The sequence below is a fragment of the Hemitrygon akajei genome, chromosome 16 (assembly GCF_048418815.1).
Source record: "Hemitrygon akajei chromosome 16, sHemAka1.3, whole genome shotgun sequence".
Classification (NCBI taxonomy): Eukaryota; Metazoa; Chordata; class Chondrichthyes; order Myliobatiformes; family Dasyatidae; genus Hemitrygon; species Hemitrygon akajei.
The window spans coordinates 74,449,124-74,471,819 of NC_133139.1; the positions used below are offsets into that span (position 1 = coordinate 74,449,124).

The following is a 22,696-nucleotide window of genomic DNA, read 5'->3' on the forward strand; positions in this document are numbered from 1 at the left end:
TTCTGTTCAAAACTTGCAAAAATGCGTTTAGCTTGTGTCTGACTTTGTTTTGTGGCCTGCTATTTTTTGCAAACCCTGCCACAACTGATGGTTGGCTTGAGACTGTTTTGGACTGGCATTTTCTCTTGGCATTCTTGATAGCTTTATGAAAATCTTCCCTCATTTTTCTTTTATATATATCAGTCAGGATCACCCTATTTGAACACAGCAGACCAGGATTTCAACAGGGAGTATATCTCAATGTTCATACAAGGTTCCAGTATGGGAATGCTCAGAGTGACTTTTTTGGTATGCAATCCTACACCCACTCGTTGACTAAGTCTATGATGGCAGTGATGAACTCTCTGAGATTGGGTGCTAAGTATTTGAATACGGATAAGCTTCTACACAACTCAAAACAACACAAATCTATATCTTCAAGACCATCAGTAGACTACTTTCTGTACTGGATCTTTACACTTTATGTTTTTTTTTAATGCATCAGTGGATCAGTAGATGCCTTTGATAGTTGCATAGCAATAACCTCTTGGCCTGTTATTTTGTTTTACATCGTGGGCAACGTTCACCAAAAACCTACATGATTCACAGCTGCTGGCTCATTTTATCTGCCATGCTAACTGGAACTTCCAGAAAGAGAAATCAGTTTGATCTTGCTCTTCTATTAAAATTCTGATCTTCAAACACCATTTCACTTTCATAAAGCTGTTTACAGCTCAATTGTATTGAGATTTTCTATATGAAGGATTAATCCGACATTAATAATGAAATATTACAGGTGTCATTTAACTGATCTGTAATTCCTGCTTTAAGAACACAGTTTAAAGTTCAAAATACATTATTAAAGTATGCATACATTATACAACCTTGAGATTCGTCTCCAAAAAAGCTCAAAAAAAGACCCAATGTACAGAGAGAAAAACATTGTGTAAACAATAAAAGTAAGCAAATAGCATTTAGAATGAACGTGAGCTCTCAAACAAGAAGCTTGGAGCAGCTGGAGCATGCCCTTCGGTACAGATGTAATGCCAACCTTCAATCGGCTCCAAGATCAATCTAACTCTCCCCATCCACATAGCCCTTTCTTTCCTTTCATCCATGTACCTGTCCAAGAGCCTTTAAATGTCCCTAACATATCTGCCTCTAACTCCACTCACTTCAAAGTGTTCCATGCACTTACCAATCTGTAAAAAAAATCTACTTCTGACGAACCCTTTTATATTTTTCTCCAATTACCTTAAAACTGCCAGGTTGTTGCTGCGGCACCACTCCACTAGTTGGCATATCTCACTTCTGTACACCCTCTCGTCACCACCTGAGATTCTAACAACAATGGTCGTATCGTCAGCAAATTTGTAGATGGCGTTTGAGCTATGCCTAGCCACACAGTCATGTGTATACAGAGAGTAGAGCAGTGGGCTAAGCACACACCCCTGAGGTGCACCAGCGTTGATAGTCAGTGAGGAGGATATGTTATCACCAATCCGCACAGACTGTGGTTTTCCAATTAGGAAGTCGAGGATCCAATTACAGAGGGAGGTACAGAGGCCCAGGTTCTGCAACTTCTCAATTAGGATTGTGGGAACGATGGTATTAAATGCTGAGCTATAGTTGATGAACAGCTTCCTGATGTAGGTGTTTGTGTTGATTAGGTGGGCTAAAACTGTGTGAAGAGCCATGGAGATTGTGTATCTAGTCAGCTCCATCTTGGGCACGAGCCGACGAAGTACCCAGGACATCTTTCTGAAGCGGTGTCTCAGAAAAACAGTGTCCATTATTAAAGACCTCCAGCACCCAGGGCATGCACTTTTCTCACTGTTACCATCGGGTAGGAGGTACAGAAGCCTGAAGGCACACACTCAACGATTCAGGTACAGCTTCTTCCCCTCTGCCATCTGATTCCTAAATGGACTTTGAAGCTTTGGATACTACCTCACTTTTTTAATATACAGTATTTCTGTTTTTACACAGTTTTTACTAATCTATTCAATATACGTAATTGATTTACTTGTTTATTTATTGTTTTATTTTATTTATTATTTTTTTTCTCTTTCTGCTAGATTATGTATTGCATTGAACTGCTACTGCTAAGTTAACAAATTTCACGTCACATGCCAGTGATAATAAACCTGATTCCGATTATGCCCCCTTGCATCAGTCATTGCCACCATGGGGAAAAAGGTGCTGACCAGGACTCTCTATCTTTGCTTCTATCACATCACCTCATTTGCTCCTTCAAAAAGCCCTAGTTTGCTTAACCATTCCACATAAGACATGCTCACTAGTCTAAATAGCATCCTGGTATATCTCCTCTGCATCATCTCAGAAGCTTTCACATCCTATAATGAAGAGGCCAGAAAGAACACAATACTCCCAGAGCTGAAACATTACCTTATGGCTCTTGAACTCAACTCCCTGACTAATGAAGGCTAACACACCGTACACCTACTTAACCACCCTATCAGCTTGCACTGCAACTTTGTGAGATCTCAGAATATAGATCCCAACATCCCTCTTTCTACACACTGTACAGAACCTTGCCATTCACCTTGTACCCTGCCTTCAACTTAGACCTTCCAAAGAATTTTGCTTCACTCTTTTCCAGGTTGAACTCCATCTGCCACTTCTCAGCCTATCTCTGCATCCTATCAATGTCACTTTGTAACCGTGAACAACCTTCTATTCTATCCATAACTCCACCAACCTTTTTTCATTTGCACTTACAAGCCCACCCTTCCACTTTCTCATTCAATTCACCACAGGTCATTGACCTCCAGGCAGAATACAATCAATCTACAACCATCATCTGCCTTCTATGGGCAAACCAATTCCAAATCCATGCAGCCAAGTTTCCCTGGACTCCATGCATCATGACTTTCTTAATGAGCCTACCATGGGAACCTTGTTAAAATCCATGCAGTACATTCACCACGTTACCTACTATTATTCCTAATTAGCAATGTCATGCCCCACATCTTTTACTTCCCACCACACCCCTTTTGAAATACTTAACCCTCAGACATCCAGCAAATGTTCCTGCCTTTGTGACAGCTAAGTCTTTGTAATGGCCACAAGGAACCATGCACTTCAGCTTCATCACACTTGTTCCTGATACTTCTTTCATTAAACATATTTCAACCCATCCAACTGACTGCAATTATGCCATATCCATGGCCTATCCTTCCTACGGTTTCTCTACATGTTGCATCTACCTTTATACAAACTGCCCATCATTTGACCTATCATTCTGGTTTATGACTTCCTGCCAACCTGGTTTAAACCCTTCCTAACAGATCTAGGAAGTCTGCCTGCAGGGACATTGGTACTTCTCAAGTTCAGATGTAACCCATCTCCTTTGTGTAGATCAAATGTTGCCCAGAAAAGATCCCAATGATACACAAATCAAATATCTTGCTCCCTGCACCATCAGCCACACATTCATCAGCCATATCATCCTATTCTTTTCCATCACGGACATGCGGCACAGGTCACAATCCAGAGATTAGTGTCCTTGAGGTCCTTTATATTCCTTCCTAACTCCCTATATACACTCTTCAGGACCTCATCCCTTTTCCTAGCTATGTCATTGGCAACAATATGTACCAAGACATCAGGCAGCTCACACTCCCCCTTAAGAATGTGGTGGACCTAATCTGAAATTTCCTGACCCTTTTGGAGGCAATATAGCATTCAAAAGTCTCTTGCACACCAACTGAATCTTCTGCCTGCTTCTTAAATATTGAATCCCCTATCACTACAGCTCTCCACTTCACCTCCCTTCCCTTTGGAGTCACAGAGCCAGAATGTGCCAGGGAGCTGATCACTGCAGATTGTCCTGGTAGGATGTTCTCCACCTTCCCCTACAAACACTATCCAAAGTGGTAATACTTGGCATGCTATTCCCTTTTCTCAGTTCCTTCTTCTCCACATCTGTTCTCAGGATGTGGATTTCCTTTCCATGCCTTCAAAGAACAGAGTTTCCCTTCCTCCACCACTAATGCTGTCCTTACCCACATCTCCTCCATTTCTCATATATTGGCGCTCACCCCATTTTCCATGTTCTTTAACACTGATGGAGTTCCTCTTGTCCTTACCTACTACCCCATGAGCCTCCGCATCCAAAACATTACTCTCCACAGCATCCACCATCTCCAAAGGGAACCTTCCACCAAACATATCTTAACCTTCTCCCCCTCTCCCTGCAGGGATCACTCCCTCTGTGATTCTCTTGTCCATTCGTCTCTCCCCACTAAATCTCCCTCCTGGCACTTATACCAGCAAGTGGCCGAAGTGCTACACCTGCCTATTCACCTCTTCCCTGATCTCCATTCAGAGCCCCAAACAGTCCTTCCAGGTGAAGCAACACATCACCTGCAAATCAGCTGGGGTTGTCTGTTGCGTTCGGTGCTCATGATGTGTTCTCCTCTACACTGGTGAGACCCGCTCTGCCCACCAAAAGCAGAACTTCCCAGTGGCCAAATATTTTAATTCCAATTCTCATTTCTGTTCTGGCATGCCTGTTCACAGCCTCCTCTTTTGCTATAATGAGGCCACACTCGGGGTGGCGGAGCAACACTTTATATTCTATCTGGGTAGCCTCCAACCTGATGGCATGAATATCAGTTTCTTCTTGCGGTAAAATTCCCTCACCTTCCCCTCTTCTTCCATTCCCCATTCTAGCCTCTTATTTCTTCTCACGTGAGTATCACCTTTGCTGGCTCCCCTCCTTCATCTCTTTCTCCTATGCTCCATTCTCCTTTCCTATCACCCATTCCTTCCTCTCTGGCTCTTTACCTTTCCTATGCCTGTGCTTCACCTACCGCCTTCTAGCTATCCACATTCCCCTCTCTCCACTTTTTTACTCCTCCTTCCTTTCCAGTCCTGAAGAAAGGTCTTGGCCCGAAATGTCAACTGTTTATTCATTTCCATAGACGCTGCCTGACCTGCAGAGTTCCACCAGCATTTTGTGTTTGCTGCTTTAGATTTCCAGCATGTGTAAAATATCTCACTTTTAATGTAATACTTGTTGAGAATGGTCACAAGGATATTCTGCACTGTTTACCTACTCTCTTTCACTCTGAGTCACCCAGCTACCTGCTTCCTACAACTTAGGTGTGGCTGCCAACCTGTAGCTTCTGTCTATCAACTTCCCACTCTGCTGAATAACCTATAGGTTAGTGGTCACCAACCTTTTTAAGCCTAAGATCCCCTACCTCAGCCTTAGTGAAAGGCAAGATCGACCCCAGATCGATTAGCTACACGCATGTGCACCAGGCAGAAAAGACAGGAAGTAAAACCCCGCAACCTGGAAGTGGAAATAATGTATAAACACCAGGGGTACCCACTCTTTTTTGCACCGTGGACCGGTTTAATATTGACAATATTCTTGCGGACTGGCCGATGGGGGGGGGGGTTAAACATGACGGGAATACAGCGATACTCGAAGCAGGTTCCTTATGTCCAGTCTATTCCACAATTTAGTTTTCATGGCTCTCAGCACTTAGCTTCTGTCCTGCTTTCTGCTGAAAAAACTCAACGAGTTTGTCTCTAAGTGTGGGGTGCTTGGATTCAGGGTACCAAAGCCATTTTGAGGACTTCATTGACTCATTGGACAACCTCTGGGCCTGAACTGCAGCCTCCCGCCCGCCCGCCGCCATCCGCCTTGGCCAGGCTGGTCGTGGGTGGGGTGAGAGGACAAAGTCATGGCCGGAGGTCCCCGTGCCGGGGCCGCGGCAGTCGCAGTCCGGAGAGAGCGACCAACCGATCGAGGAGTGCGACAGGACACGAGCCCACCCCCCTTGCAGGATCTATCGGCCTTACGAAACCCTGAGGCCGTCTGCGAATATTTTAGCACCGGGTTCTCCACAAACATTCGGTGTGCTAAACAGGTTCAGAGGCGGTGCCCATCTGTCCGCGCTCTGGGCCAGTAGCATTGGCACTTCCTGCCGGCTGCGCTCCGGGCCAGTAACATTGGCACTTCCCGCCAGCCATGCTCCAGGCCAGTAGCATCGGCGGTTCTCACCGGCCGCACGAGGCGAACACTGGTGCGAAGGTGTCACTGCATTTAGACGACTGATGACCTCGCGTGGGTTCAAGTTCAACAGTGGGCTGACAAGGACTGAGGAAAGGTGCAGCTGACTCATATCCTTTCCTCGCAGCCCAGTGGTTGGGGACCACTGAATTACACTGTGTAGTGTGGGGAAGGTACATGCATGCGCGCTGGGCAGAAAGAACGGAACTAAAACCCTACAACCCAGAAACAATCTCTCAACAGTATTTGTGTATTTATTTTTCTTTTTTTTCCGGGATTTACTGGGAAAGTCTCAAAGATCGACCAGTCGATCGCGATCGACAGGTTGGTGACCACTACTATAGGTCATCCAGCTCTAGCCAGCTGATGGCGCAATGGCATCAGCGCCGGACTCCGGAGCGAAGGCTCCCGAGTTCGAATCCAAGTCGGGCCGCCCCCAAGCATGCTTTCCATCCGTGCCGGGTTAAGCGTCGAGCTGACCACTCGGCCTCGTAAAATAAAACAAGGGTCGAGTCAGGAGCGTTCATATCGTGACCTGGTTAATCTGAAAAGGGAGACCAATCCTGACACCACACGCCAGACAAGAATGGCTGACTGTCTGCTGCAACACGCTAAAAAAATAATCCAGCTCCTGTTCCTTAACACTGTCTGTAAGGAGTTACAGCCAAATGCATTTCTTACACACTGGAGGTCTCCCTGACTTCCCACGTCATGCAAGAGGAGCACGCCACTGTCCTGGGATCCAGTCTGGAACAATAGGAGAAACTTGACAGAAACTTCACCCTAGCTTCTGACCTTTGAGACAGAGCCTCAGCTCCACACTCTAACCGTGTTCATTCACACTAGCCTCTCCACTTAAACCTAACCTTTTATTGGCCCTTTCTACTTGCCTAATTGCTCAATCAAGTTACAACTGAACAGTAAGCACTGCTTTTTAAATCGCTCACTTTTTTGTGACAAGTAATGACTACTGCTACCAGCACTGAGATAAGATTCTGTGTTAAGACGGCAGTGAAGAGAGTACAGAGGTGTTTGACCATGTGGTGATTCAGTCATGAGGAGAAAATGGAGAGGATCTTCAGTTCTCCCCAAGAATGGAAGTAGCTCATAGTCCATGTGACTGAGATATACAAAATTGAGGGGTACAGATAGGTAGGATGGAGAAGACAATTCCCCATTTTAGAGGTTGATAAAACTAATGAACAGAGACCTATGATAAGATGTAAGGAAATGTAGACGGGATTTCCAGAGGATTGGTTTCAGTCAGAGGATGGCAAGTGCCTAAAGTACACTCCCAGAGAGTGCAGTAGAATCCTTAGATCCAGTTCAGAAATAACACCTGTGTTTTGTCTCATCAGTTTGTTTTTATTTTGAAGAAGGATTGGACAGACAGAGCTTCATTCTGGAGTACAAAACAACAAGTGGCAACAACTGAAATATGCAAGATGCTGAGAGGTCCCTGAACGATGCACGTGGTGAAACTGTTTCACCATGGCAGATAACTTGCTTAAAATAGCTAAGGTAAAACATTTCTAGTCTTATCTGAGCATGGTGAGTTCTTACACTCTTGCTCAAAGGATGGAGAAGCAAGGTCTTTAAATATATTTGCTGAGTATAGACAGAAAGGGAGATAAAAGGTTACAGACAGTAAATGAGAATTAAATTTTAGGTTACAATCAGATCAGACACAAAGACTGGCCTACTCATGCTCCTAATTCACACATTTATCGAATGATAATTACTATGTTAAGTTCCTTTCCCACTTCTCACTCATTTTCAACTATCACAGGGATGTTTTACATGCCTTTCCCGATGAAGACCTGTACAAAATATCTGTTCCAAGTCGCACCCATTTCCTCTCCATTATTAATTCCTCCATCTTATCTTTTAAGAAACAAAGATTTTATCTACTTTTCTAGATACTTGCAGATGCTCTTCCTGACTGCTTTTATATTTCTTGCTAGTTCATTTTCATAATCTAATTACTACCGTTGTTTTCCTAATCATCCTTTGCTGGCTTCTAAATGCGTTTCCAATATTCTGACCACTAATTTTCATAATACTGCACGCCCTAATGGCATACAACAGGCCATTCAGCCCACTGAGTTTGTGCCAAGCACTCATCTACACTGATCCTTCAAACTGCATTATTTTAGTTATTAATTTCACATTTGAGTGTTACAGCAATTTCATAAATTCCTCCCCCTATTTACCTAGCCTCCAGCATTTTAATGTTGTGAATGCACGTTAATCAACTCAACTTTTGCTTTTGTGAATATCTTTACGTTTCAGGCCTGTTTTTTAATCCAGGTTTTGCAATCAGACTGATCCTACGACATTTCACAAACCTCAATCTAAAGAATGGGATGGTCCTTGGTTGTTTTTACAGGTGTCTGAAGATGTCCAAATATACTCTAGAAGCCTAACATTATCTTTGCCTCATTTGTGATTACTTAGGCCTGGCCATTAATTTCTACCTGTGCCATGCAATTTACATTGAATATACCATTTAAAGAATCTTTAAAGTGTTCATTAACTATTTTCATGACACTGCCTTTACAGATAGATCAGGCTTGTTTTTGAATGTTTTGACACCTCCTGTCATACTTACTACCCATATTGTAACCATGCACTTGAATATTCCCTGACTTTGTTTACACTCACCCAAACCCTGCCTCTCCCTTGCCCCACTCCAAACCCTAATACGTAATTTAAAGTCCTTTCTGTGAGTTACTCAATTCACCAATTTAATCTCAATTTGAATTAAATCTTTCTCACCTGAACTCAATTTTCCAGTGTCCCTTGAATTGAAATCTATTCTGCAATAGCCCACCACCAAGTGTCCCAAAACCAATCAACAAGGAACAAAACAGGAATGCAATGGAATGCTCTCCAACCAACAACAGCCAACAGGCTTAAACATCATTCAGAATAAATTAGTTTACTCGATCAGCACCTTCTCACCACTACTCAGCTGCAGTGCATACTTCCTCCTGGGATTTTCCTCTTCTAGTCTATTTTACTGCTCAAACAAAATTCTAATTCTCTACCACATCTAGTGTTAATCTATTCTTAGTCAGACACTTTCATTTCCTTAACTCTCACCTTTTTATCCCTACCCTTCAAGATTACTGGTTATGAACTTATTATCTTCTGATTTACATCTAATCACTTCCTTACAATTCTCTACCCAAATCCTCACCCTTCCCCCTGTTTTTGCCTCCAGAAATAACCCTCTTCACTACACAAAGGTGGGGAAGGGGGTAGAAACACAAGGTAAAAGGTGAGGAGGGGGAGGGAGAAACACAAGGAGGGGAAGGGGTGAAGTAAAGAGCTGTGAAGTTGATTCGTGAAAGAGATAAAGGGCTGGAGAAAGAGGAGCCTGATAGGAGAAGACAGAAGGCCATGGAAGAAAGGAAAGGGGGGAGGAGCACCAAAGGGAGGTAAGGAGATAAGGTGAGAGAGGGAAAAGGAGATGGGGAATGGTGAAGGGGTGTTCATTCCAGAACTACTGGTAATGCACCCCCCCCCCCCAACCGCTCCTTCACCATTTACCACAAAAGTGGTTTAATCATCAAGCCTTGCAGGCTATTCTCTGGCTGCAATGAGTAGAGATGAATGTGGAGAAGGAAGAGGAGGAGGCAAGATCAACTGCTCAAACAGAAGAAGAAAGATATTCATTATTACAGTCACACAAGATGGACTTTCTAGCAGATAGAAAGTAATTTGGTCATCTCTCAGAATACAGTTTTGTAAAAGATATAGTTTTGGTAGTATCAGTGTATTCAATATCTTGAGATCAAATGAATGTTGAAAATATAGGATGGCTGCTAATCAAGTCTTAAATTATACTGTATATTTCCACACAATCAATTTAGCCAGGATTCAATGACACACAGTTAGCTTCAGCTTAATGTCAAAATTCTATCACAATTCCTTTTGAATCTTCACGGATCTCAGTGAAGACAAAGGGAATTGTGATAGAATCCCTCCAAGTATCCACACTCTATTTCTAGCTTCTGGAAGTTTAACTATTTTTAATTGCTAAACCTTTCTGTCCACTATCAAGACAGTATGCCTTGGAAATGCCTCAAGAAATTACTTGAAATCTAGGAGTATAAACAATCAAAGACCAGTGGTAGAGCCATTCAAGGTCAATGTTAATGCCTCATCGTAACAAATCTCCTGCTCCCTCAGTGAACATCAAGAAGAAACCACCAACTGTGACGCTAGAAATGAGTAGTCAAATGATCTTTAGAAGATGGAATGAGCACATTGCATTGAGACAACACATGACCCTACACCACAAAGAGCACAGTTACAACAGTGGCAGACTCCAGTTCCAGGAATCTCAGCTTTCAATTGCTGAGGAAAATTTATTCCTATTTCCAGGAGCTAGGGGAAAATAAATGAAGATAGCTTCCAACAGTTCTACTGTATTCTGCACTGCTATCTTTACAGTCATTTCCTTTGAGATTTCAAGAGAAAGATAAGAGGTAACCTGATAGACATGTACAAGATGATGAGAGGTGCTGATCATTGGGTAGCCAGAGGCTTTTTCTGAGGACTGAAATGGCTAACATAAGGGGACATAGTTTTAAGGAGCTTGGAAGTAGGTACAAGGGGGATGTTTTTCACACAGAGTGTGGTGGATACATGGAATGCACTGCCAGTAACAGTGGTAGAGGCGGATTCAATAGGATCTTTTAAGAGACTCTTAGATATGTACATGGAGCTTAGAAAAATAGAGGACTAAGTAGTAGGGAAATTCTAAGCAGTTTCTAGAATAGGTTACATGGTCGGCACAACATTGTGGGCCGAAGGGGCTGTAATGTGCCACAGATTTCTATGTTCTATGTTAAAAGATATAATAGTGCTAAAATCCCTGCAGAATTTTCTCTATTTCTGCATAAATATGACAAAAAATGTGATCAGATCTTCATGCAAGTCCTAAAACTAGATAAAGAGAACCCAATTAAATAAATAATCTGCTGCGTTCCTCCAGTATTCTGTGTGCACTGCCCTGTATACTGAAAACACACTTTGATAATAAATATACTTTGAATCAGAATCAGGTTTATTATCACTATCTTATATGACGTGAAATTTGTTATTTTGCAGCAGTTGTACAACTGTTGTTACAAAGGCAGAATACTCAGGCTCCAGGTAAATATGCATGAGGATAGAAGTATGGAATAAATAAATCATACGTGGATGGGTCACAAACTAATTGGACCATTCAAACAATATATTTGCTGTTAGCTAAATTAAGTCATATACAGAAAAGAGAATTACAAGTGAGGATATTCATTAAACCCAGAGTCACATAACTCGAGAGGCTCAAAGCTAGATAAACCCAATAGGTTTCCTTACACGCCAATTCTCAGCCAAGCCCCTCCTAAACCCAGCAAAAAAAACAAGCTTCAAAACATTTTATATGCAAGCCATTAAGTCATTTCCAATGAGGTACCTCTAAATCCTCCGCATGGTGAGCTTCATTCTGCCCCATTCTTTTCAGTTCACTTTGTCAAATCCTCCCAAAAGGCAGGGTGCTTGTCCAGAATACAAGGGTGGAAAGTGAAAAGAAAAAAAAAACAAAAGCCACAAATAATTCAAGTTCTCAATCGTTAGCTTAAATTCCAATCTCTTCAACAGTACGGAAACATAACAGGCACAGTCAGCAGCTTTTACTTTTCTCTGAAAGCATGCAGTACCATGAATTATGGATTGTTCCCAACTCTTCACCCAAATCACTTCTACTCTTACATCTTCGAAGGAAAATACTGTGGGCAGACTCTTGTCTTGAAAATGCAAGGCAGGTAAGAACAGTCACATGCAGTCTACAAGTAGGTTGTTGTTGCAAGCACGTGTACATTCATGTTAAGAATGGCTGAAGTCTTGAACTAATCTGCACTTCCTCTTCATGCCTATACAGGAATTCTATATGAACCAACAATGCTTTGTACATGCTTGGAATTTTCTGGCAAGACATTTGTTGGAGCACTTTAGATTAGGTTTTCCGCATAACTGTTTTATAAAAGTTTCAATTTCTTCTAAATTAGCATTGAAAATCCAATGTTTTTGGTGCCCGTCTCAAACTTTCTTCCCACATTAACAATTTCACTTGACCACTGTTCCTAGTTAGATCAGCTGTTCATAACCTGGAGCTGAGCTTCCACCCCAGTATCCCAACCATCACCAAGATTTCAATCATGTTAAACTAAAATAGACTTTTTTGTTTTAATGATGTTCTTCTTTGTAAAATATTGTGTAAAATTTGTATTTGGGTTTATTATGAATACTGCTTACACGATGCCATGTGCCTGTGATACTGCTGCAAATAAGTTTTTGGTTGCATTTGTGCATGTATATATTTACGCATATGACAACACAACTTTGACTTCCTTTGATCTGCAGAACATTCCTTAATTCCTCACTCATATTCCAGCTACTTTCAAGTCTGGCAATGATCAACTAATTGGCCAGCTATCTTAGTCTCTCCTCCAAATTCTTCTATTAATTTCCATCACCCAACTGTTATTAACTGAGCTTCCAGATGTCTAGCCCCTAATTTACCTCAAACTCTGGCTCTTTCTATTCCTTAAAGATCACTAACAGGTGCCACTCAATTGCACTGGAAACACCTTTCATCGTTCTTGTTTAATTTATATGTTTTTCAGGATGCAAGAGTCATTGACAAGATTAGCAACTTTTGCCAATGGTGATGGCAAGTTATTTTTAGGGACCAAAATAATCCTTTAGGAGGAGGTACATCCACATACTATTGAGCAGGCAACAGCACTGGGTAGATAGGGATACCATTAGTACCAGGAGATTTTATTTTCCCCATCACCTGGAGTGAGAATTAAAGAAAAACAATAAATGCTTTTTCTGGTAATGATCACATCCTGAAAAATGAATACATTTAAAAATTGATGAAAAGTGTTGCAATTAGTGCTTTCAAGTGACACAGCTATAACAAAGAACTGTACAAGACAAGAAGAGGTTTCCATACCACAAATTAAAAATTAAATTAATTACTGTCTGCCTGAAACACATCCTTCCATATTCACATATCTAATTAAAAGCTTGTAAAGGCCAAACATCATACGTGCTTCCACCACCAAGCTTGCCAGCAAATTCCAGATGTCTACAACCCAGAGTAAAAAAGATTGCTCATCTTCGAATTTACCACTCAACTTAAATGCATGCTCTGGTAGGAGCTGCATTCAAACTCAATCATGCTGAATTGCTTCACTGGCTAGATTTGTACCTTGAACAGAGAATAGTGGTTGTGCTCACTGAAGGCAACTCATTGCAAACACCAGTATGCCTACAGAATTTCTCAGCATGGCATCTTAGATGCAGCAATGTTAAACTGTTTCATCAATGGCCTTCCTTCATGATAAGGATAGAACTGGTATGGCCACTGGTGATTGGTCTATGTTGGGCTCGAGTGACAGTTCCTCAAATAATGAAAGACTCACAACAGTCAGGGATAAGGCGATAAATAAAAAAACAACATATATGCCCCACTAACATCAGGCAGATTTCATTTTGAACAATGTAGTCTAATCATTAAGCTTAACAATAGTAATGCAATTAATTATCATACTCCAGCTGTATTACCATTTCTCTGGTTACCAAAAAAACTCAAGTAAATTGATATCACTCAGGGAGAAGTAGCTAGGTGGATTGGTGTAGCAACCACTAATCAAAATATTCTTTAGCAAAGTCGCAATCTTTGGACCCATCTAGTAAGTGTATCCTATCTTCGCAAGGGAACCAAAATTGCATACAATGCTCTCACTGCCTCCACCCCCAATGCTCAGAACAATTGCAACAAGAGTTCTTCACTTATATTTAAGACTTTGTGGAACAGAAGATACAGTACAATGTTTTTCTCAGAATTGTTTGTTTCACCTACACATTGACCTTCAATGACTCGTATTTTGGCACCACTCAATGGACTTAGGACCTCAAGCCTCGGGGTCACCTGTTTACAGCTACCAGGAGAGAAGTGTCTGAGCTGGTGCACTCCACCAGCGTCGGTGTGACACAGCACCTGGACAGGAGACAGTGCTGCCCTCCTACTTGGCAGAAGACAAGCTCTATTGTGATCAACCTTACACTGATGGCGCGAGTTTCAGGCTCTTTTATTGCTTGATTGTGATATCATTTGTGCTTGCTATCTTGTGTGTGCTTTGTGCTGTGTGTGTCTGTTGGTACTCTGTTTTGCACCTTGACCCCAGAGTAGCACTGTTTTGTTTGGTTGTACTTATGAATATTCATGTATGGTTGAATGACAATTAAACTTGAATTGAATTGAATAAGCACAGAGGTCCTTTTGAATATTAAAATTACTAAACCTTACCATTTAAAGCAAAAATTCAACTTTTCTGCAAAGACGGTAACTTCACATTTTTCCCACACACTGTATTTCATCTGTATTGTTCTCAACCACTCACTTGTTTATCCAAAATCCCCTGAAGGCTCTTTACACCCTCCTCCACACTTTTAGATTCACATGGTTTAGTACCATCAACAAATCTGCAAATATGACATTTGGTCCCTCAGACACCTTTTTGACAGACTGTGAAAAACTTGAGTCCTAGCTTTGATCCCTATGGTTTACCTACCCCAACCTATTTTAATTGCTGCTCTGCTTTCTGTCTGATAAGCAACTCTCAAACCATATTAGGATATCACTCCAAAGTCCATGCGCTCCAACACTGAAGAAATTTTGTACAGGATCTCAGAGAGCCTTCTGAACATTCAAACACAAATACACCTCAATCATTGATTCTCCCTTAACTACTTTCTTTGTCATATCCTCAGAAATCTCCAGATCAGTAAAACACAGCTTTCTTCTCTTAAATCCATGCTGATTCTGTCCAGAACTACTATTATTTTCAAGGTGCTCAACTATTAGGTGGCACAGCAGTTAGAGCTACTACATCACAGCCCCAGCGACCTGGGTTCAACCCTAATCTCCTGAACCGCCTTGTGTGTAGTTTGCACAGGAACCCTGGGCTTTCCCTGTGGGTGTCCTCCATATTCCAGCCATGTGTAAATTCTCCCTCCTCTCTGGATGAAGGGTGTGGAAGAACTGGGGGTGGGGGGGAAATTAAGGGGTACATTAGGTTACAAGGGTATCTGGGGGACAGGATTGAGGGGGATGGCATAGATGGGTACCAGGTTGTCAGTGCAGATATGGTCGGCTGAAGGGCCTCTTCCCTCATTGCATAACTATTTCTCCACATACTCAGTTTTTAAAATCTATGTCATTATAGACAACTCTTAAACATATTCATCCCAAGAAGCAACTCCACAAATTTGTTAGATTAGGATGTGCTGATCAGAGTAAGCAGCTTATTGGTCAAAAAGACAGCATCCATCATTAAAGAGCCCCATCACCCAGGACATGCCCTCTTCTTATTGCTGCCATCAAGGAGATGGTACAGGAGTCTGAAGACACACTCAGCATTTCAGGAACAGCTCCTTCCCCTCTGCCATCAGATTTCCGAATGGACAATGAACCCATGAACATATTCTCAGCATTTTTCACCTCTATTTTTGCACACTACTTACTTATTTTTTCTATACAGTACTTGTTATTCTAATTAATAGTTCTTATTACTATCTATTGCAATGTACAGAGTCACAAAACAACAAATTCCATGTGATATTAAACCTGATTCTGATTCTCTCTAGTATAATACTTGAGTGCCCTTCACCTGCACAAAAAAAAACACTTTGGGTACTTGTGTGATTCCATTATTATCAGCTGCATTCTGGTGCAGTTTCTCCCGGAAGGAATAAAATGCTATAAAATTTACAGAAGAAGTGCAGTACAATGACCTCTGTGTTATCTTAAGTGAATTCAAAGTCCACAATTAAGTGAATTGTACAACTTGATAAAGGAGAAAGTGGAGTCCCTTGTGCAATTGTGAAGCCAGTGGTCTTGCTTAATAAACATACAGCACATATTTAGGCAAACCTGCTGTTACTTCGGCACAAGCAGGTGGTTGCTGACTATTTATTCAAACTTGTCTCAACTCCAATAAAAGTAGTCACAGTAACAAAACTGAGCACGGAGCTGGGAGCTAAACATGCTGGTCGCATGCTGACAGAAAGCAATAGGACAGCAATGTAGTGTATAATTGAAACCATCCAGCAGGGCATTTCCTGCAGGTCTTCATTTCACTGAGTCATTTCCAGCAGTGCTCTTCCTGAACCATATTTACATCAATGACACTGGATGATGGAACTTTGACCAAAGATACATGGTGAAGAGCCTGCAATCTGGACGATTTGAAAAGTTTGAAGTTCAGCTTTGAGCATTGACTTCATCCCTCTAATACACAAAACCAAATGTCGTGCAGGTAACCTCACCTCATGCCAATGCACAAATGCAGTCTATCAAATACAAACTCGAAATGGAAGACGTAGAAAGAAAAGGGGGTGGGAAGCTATCCCAGATAGCTTCAGAGCTGTGTAATTTGTTTCCAGGGTTTGCATTCACTACAGAATTTGTCTCAGCATTCAAGATTATATTGGGTAAGTGAACGAAATAAGATAAATGAAAGTAAAGCAGTACAAACTACAGAAGGAAAATTATTGTATTAATAAACCAGGGCTTTGAATTTGTGAACCTGAAGGGAATAATTCCTGACATCACTGACACAAAAGTGACTAATGAAAACCATTATTCTTCTAAGAAGGGGAAATCTTCTGCCACTATTTGCACACTTAGTTGCCAATTCTATCACCCAATTTCTTTCAGAAAATAAGGCCATGCCGTTCATCATGCCTCGCCATTCCAGAAAGAAGCTGCACCAAAATTAAACAGTTCCAATTTTTAAACAACTGTTATTATTTGTTACTACCTGTTACGCTGCTGGCATTTAGGGCAGCTAACTGTTATAGTTTAAGTGTTCAGAAATCATTAATGCTGACAATTGATGAATAAAGTACACATTTAAAAATGCATGCAAAAGGAGGAGGGAAATAAAACAGGAAACATTATAACCTTGCCATGCAAAGCCCCAGAATTCACACACCACTGCAAACAATATGAAGTTCAGTTCCTCAAGCAAGTCATATACTTCTTGTGACTGCTCAAAAATATTCAATATAACCAGAGTAGCTTCATATTAAGTTTTCTGTTGCATTAGACATGCAAAGATGTGACACCAACTTAGTAAATACCAGAAAAAAAACAAATTGAAAAGCACTAATGTATATGTTAGAAATCTGCAACAAAAGCAAAATATGCTAGGAATGCTGTTTCATTTGGCAGCATACTTGTATGCAGTTGAATGACAATAAACTTGAACCTTGCTGATAACAATTTCAGGCAGCGTGTTAGGATAGGAATAAAGAGTTCTTCTTTTAGACCGAGACCCTTCATCGGGATTGGACAGGAAGGGGGAAGAAGCAAGAATAAGGTGGTGGGGGAAAGGGTACAAAGTAGAGGTGGTAGTTGAAGCTGGGTGAGAGGGTAGATAGTTGGGTGGGGAGAGGGAGGATGATGTGAGAACCTGGGAAGTGTTAGCTGGAAAAGGTAAAAGGCTGAAGAAGAAGAAATCTGATTGGAGAGGAGACTGAACCATGGGGGAAGGAAGGAGGGGTGAGGCACCTCAGGCGAGTGATAGTCAGGTAGGAGCAGGAGTTAGAGAGGGGCCAAAATGGGGAATGCAAAAGAAGAGATGGGGAAGGGAGAGAAATTACTAGTTGGAGATAACAATTCCATTCTATCCCCCATAGTTCAGTTTCTTCCCACATACATCCATGGCATTTCACATGTTCTTGATCTCTTCAACAACTTTCAGTTCCCTTGCCCTGATCGCCTCACTTTCACAATGGATGCCCAGTCCCTATGCACTTCTATCCTGCATCGAGAAGGCCTTGCTTTTCTCTAGACAATAGACCTAACCTCTACCACCATCCTCCTCCATCGGGCAGAACTGATCCTCAAACTCAACAATTTCTCTTCCGGCTCCTCCTACACTCTCCTAGCCATGGACCGCAGCTATGCCTACTATTTTTGCTTGCTACATGGAACAGTCCCTGTTCCAAGCCTATACTGGTGACACTCCCCAGTTCTTTCTGTGCTACATTGACCACTGCATTGGTTCTGTTTCATACACCCATGCTGAGCTTGTCAATTTCATCAGCTTTGCCTCTAACTTCCACCCTGCCCTTAAATTCACTTGGTCCATTTCCGACACGTCTCTCCCCTTTCTCAATCTCCGGAGTCAGGCTACTGCTGACAAACTGTCCTTGCTGGGATAACACCTCCTTACGTAATTGGATCTTGGTGGTTTTGACAGAAAGACACCAGCCAATCTGAGCTGGCAGCAATATCTCAGCTCAATCACACTGAGCACTGGTGCCCTCGGGGCTGTGTGCTGTGCTTTGCTGACTCATGACTGCACTGCCTGATCCAGCTAAAACTGCATCATTAATTTCGCTGATGGTACTACAGCAACAGTTATGAGTTGGCATAGTAGAGAGGCTTGTTAAATGGTGCAAAAACAACAACCTGAGTCTTAACATGGACAAGGTAAGAGATGATTGTGGACTCAGCAAGTTGCAGCTCAATGGCTCTATCACAGAGAGAGTGAAGAGTACCAAGTTTTTTCGTGTGCACATACCCGATGATCTAACCTAGAGCCACAACAGCTCCTCTTTAGTTAAGAAGGCACAGTGGCATCTACACTTTCTCAGCAGTTTGAGGCATGGGAGGCTTTCTGCCCCCACTTAACAACTTTCTACAGGAGCACCATCGAGAGTGTTTTGTCCGACTGCATCATTGTGTGGTACGGAAGCTGGGAGGCCACAGACCACAAGACCCTACAGAGGAAAGTAAAAACCACCAAGAGGATTGCCAGAGTCTTCCTCCTACCCCACCTTCCCACTTATGATATGTACCGGAAACAATGCATATGAAGAGTCCAAAGCATCATTGAGGATCCCTACCACCCATCCCACAATCTCTTTAACACACTACCATCAGGAAAGACGTACAGGAGCATCAGGACTCAATCAGCCAGACTGGGTAACAGCTTCTCCCCACCCTCCCTCCACTCCCAGGCTGTGAGACTAATGAATACCCTACCACCACCAAGGTCTCGTCACTAGGACAGCAAGCTGTTTACCATACAGTTTATTGTTTACCTGTGCTGTGCATTTCACACCCATTTTGTATTTTATTTATGAACTTACTTTTTGCAATATTTTGTCTTATGTACTGAGTGTGATATACATATTGAAGGTGAACTGTGGTCAGGAGGAACGTTTTTTATTTAATGTGCACAGTCAGATGACAATAACACAAAATGGGCTGGAGGAACTCAGTAGGTCAGGCAGCATCTATGGAAGGAAATTAACAGTTGATATTTCGGGGCCAAAGCCCTTATTCAAGAATGAAAAAGAGAGGGCAAAAGTCAGAATAAAAGAGAGGGGAGAGGGAATAAGTGTTTACTGGCAAGTGTTAGATAAATGCAGGTAGCACAGGGAAGGTGGGTGCACGAGGGGAGAGGGGAGGGGGAGAGGGGAAGGGGGAGGGGGGAGAGGGAGAGGGGAGGGGGAGAGGGGAGGGGGGAGAGGGGAGGGGGGAGAGGGGAGGGGGGAGGGGGGAGAGGGAAGAGGGGAGGGGAGGGGGAGAGGGGAGGGGGAGGGGGAGGGGGAGGGGGAGGGGGAGGGGGAGGGGGAGGGGGAGGGGAGAGGGGAGGGGGAGGGGAGGGGGGAGGGGGAGGGGAGGGGGGAGGGGGGAGGGGAGGGGGGAGAGGGGAGGGGGGAGAGGGGAGGGGGGAGAGGAGAGGGGGAGGGGAGAGGGGGAAGAAGAATGCAATAAGTTCAGAGGTGCCAGGTGGATAGCTACTTGCAGTTACATATCAACTTGACCAGTTGAGCTAAACAGTCGTACAATTCACTCAGCTTCCTGCTGACATAATGTCAAAGCATTATTCTGAGGACTCAGCTTTTTCTTCACATTCTCCATGGAAACACAACCACACTGTACTATTACATGCACCTCTGCTGAGAGGCCCAAAAGGTGACACATCACTAAAAGGCACAGCTGCCTACTCCAATTCTCTGCCCGCTCTCAATGTAAATCTTCTTAACAAGTACATAATTAATCAATTGTAAACGTCATCTTCTGATCACTTTTCATCTTATTCTTAATAATACAAGCAGATCTATAAATAATAAATTCTACTGCAATGTATAATTTCTACACAGAAATAGCTTAGATCCCAGAAGTAAAGCTAAGGAAACAAAGTGTGGTCCATTTGCTGTAGAATAAAACAAAACTACAGACCACCTAGCTAAGTGTCAGCTTCAAACTTCCACTTAAACGCAGAGTCTTGCATATTCTGCAGAACCAAGCAATAACACGGACACAATCAGGTTGCATGACGGATGACAGAGGACGCATGAAAGAGTCAGGACTACACATTGGAGAGCAGAGGGTTGAGATTCTGTGGAGGGGGTGGGAGCGGGAGCATAAAGGGGAATGGAGGTGAAATATTGAGGCAAAAGGCAGGGAGAGACGACATTGGAAGTCAGAGGACGATAGGTAGGTTGAGGCTGTAACACTGACAGAGACAGGGTCATGGGTCAAAGGATAGAGAGTAATAGGGTCTGCAGTTGGCGCTTGTCAGAACATGACAGGGGTTGTTGGAGTGGAGGGTCAAAGGGCAAAGAAGACAGTGGTCGGGTCCGGTGCAGTTTTGTGTGAGTTAATGCTGAGTGAACCTCGGCTCGTCGGCGGGAGATAGGCGAGGGCTTGGGGGAATAGGGTGGGGTCAGGCAAGGTGAAGGGGCAAGCGTTTGAGGTGGATGGTGGTTAGGGAGGGAGAAGGTTTGGGAAATAGGATGGGGAGTAGACTAGGTGGCGGGGAAATGGGGTAGAGGGTGGTTGAGGGGCGTGCTCTGGTCAGCCCAGCCCGGATCGTCATCTAGACCCGCCCCCAGCCAATCTCTGGCGATACCCGGGCTATAAAAACTCTTCCCTCCGCCAAACCACAACGCAGGCACAGCCGACAACCCCACTGCACCTACCAGACCGCTCTCGCCGTCACAATGCCCTCTGCAGCCTCTTGTCACATCACCTGGCCAACGCACCGGAAACAAACGCCCCAACAGCTGACTGTCGGCGCCTTCAGCCAATAGAAAATTAGCATGCAGTTGCGATTGGCAGGCGTTGAACCAATGAAAATACAAAGTGACTTTTAATTGACAGTGTATCTATCAACAAATAAACCGCGGACTCGCATCGTCATCCAATGCTGGTGGAGAAAGGGCGGGGTTGTGCTTGAGTGACAGTCAGTGTGCAAGGATGCTGCGGTGTGCAATGCAGGCATCGCTATCTTGGTTCTTTTCCGCAACGAGGGCGGTTTACCAGCAAAAATTGTAAGCACGGCCAAACACCGCTGGAGATAGCGAGCCCAAATTCTGGATGCCAGAATCTGATTAGTAGGAAGAGAGTGCAGATGCTGGAATCTAGTGCCACAAACAATCCTACTGGAGGAACACAAATAAAATACTGGAGGAACTCAGCAGGCCAGGCAGTATCTATAGAAAAACGTAAACAGTCAACGTTTCGGGCCGAAACCCTTCATCACAGGACACATCATGCAAGAGTTATCGAATTTTCGGGTCTAATCCCTGCACGGCGTTTGCTGCTTCATCCGCTGAACTCCTCCAGCAAATCGCTTGTTACATTAAAACAGAGAATGCTGAAAATATTCCGAAAGGGTTTGGGTCCCAGAATGATCCAGCTGGCAGAACTGCAACCTCACCCAGAAGTGTACCGACCCAGAAGTGGGCGACACATTTTTAGTCTGTAGCCCACTGCCCCGGCATAACGAGGCTCAACACAAGTTTGAGGAACTGCACTCACCTTCTGTCAGAGCCTGTTACAAGCTTCTGGACCCAATATTGAATTCTCCAGCTTTAGGTAACTTTCTGAACTACAGGGTGAAGTTGGCCAGGTTAGGTTCCTTATCGTTTAGTGAATGAGTGGAAATCTTACAGAAACATTTAACATTAGGAGAGGCATGATTAAGGTGAATGGTAACAAGTCTTTTTCCCAGGGTAAGGGAGTTCAAAACTAGGGGACATAGAACCAGGGTGAGAAGGGGTTTAAGAGGGAACTGAGGGACAACACTTTACCGCAGAGGGCGGTGAATATATGGAATGAGCTGCCAGAGGAAATCGTTGAGGCAGGTAATATTTAAGAAGCTCTTGAATAGGGACATGCTATAAGGGATATGGACATGAACTTGGGACTGACTGGGTGGGCACTATGGTCAATGTGAATTCATTGGATTGAAGGCCCTTTGTTCATGTTTAATTGCTCCATGACTTCGGGAAGACCAGACAGCATAGGAACAGAATTAAGCCATTCGGCCCATTGAGTCTGCTCCACTGTTCTCCTGCCTTCTCAATGTAACCTTTTTGATACCCTAGCTAATCAAGAATCTTCAACCTCTGCTTTAAATATAACCAATGAATTGGCCTTCACAGTCATCTGTGGAAACAAATTCAGATTAACCACTCTGAATTGCTAAAGAAGTTCCTCCTCACTTCTGCTCTAAAGTGGCATCCTTGTACTCAATTATCTTGTACTGTGTCATATGGTCCTAGACTCACCTA

General features: G+C 43.1%; 1 protein-coding gene across 6 annotated transcripts in view; it reads right to left on the minus strand.

Moving 5' to 3' along the window:
- pnpla6 (patatin-like phospholipase domain containing 6) overlaps positions 1-21,183 on the minus strand; it is a 204,031-nt gene extending 182,848 nt beyond the window's left edge. For 3 of the 6 annotated variants that reach the window (XM_073069200.1, XM_073069199.1, XM_073069194.1), the window contains exons 1-2: positions 11,499-11,583; positions 1,234-1,320 (exon numbers count right to left, since the gene is read on the minus strand). In XM_073069200.1, the coding sequence (XP_072925301.1) occupies positions 1,234-1,281 (48 nt within the window). In that variant the 5' untranslated portion in view covers positions 1,282-1,320; positions 11,499-11,583. Of the gene's footprint in view, positions 1-1,233; positions 1,321-11,498; positions 11,584-21,100 lie in introns of those variants that run through there. The other 3 variants (XM_073069195.1, XM_073069198.1, XM_073069197.1) reach the window with 3 other exon arrangements.
- Positions 21,184-22,696: the final 1,513 nt, after the last annotated feature.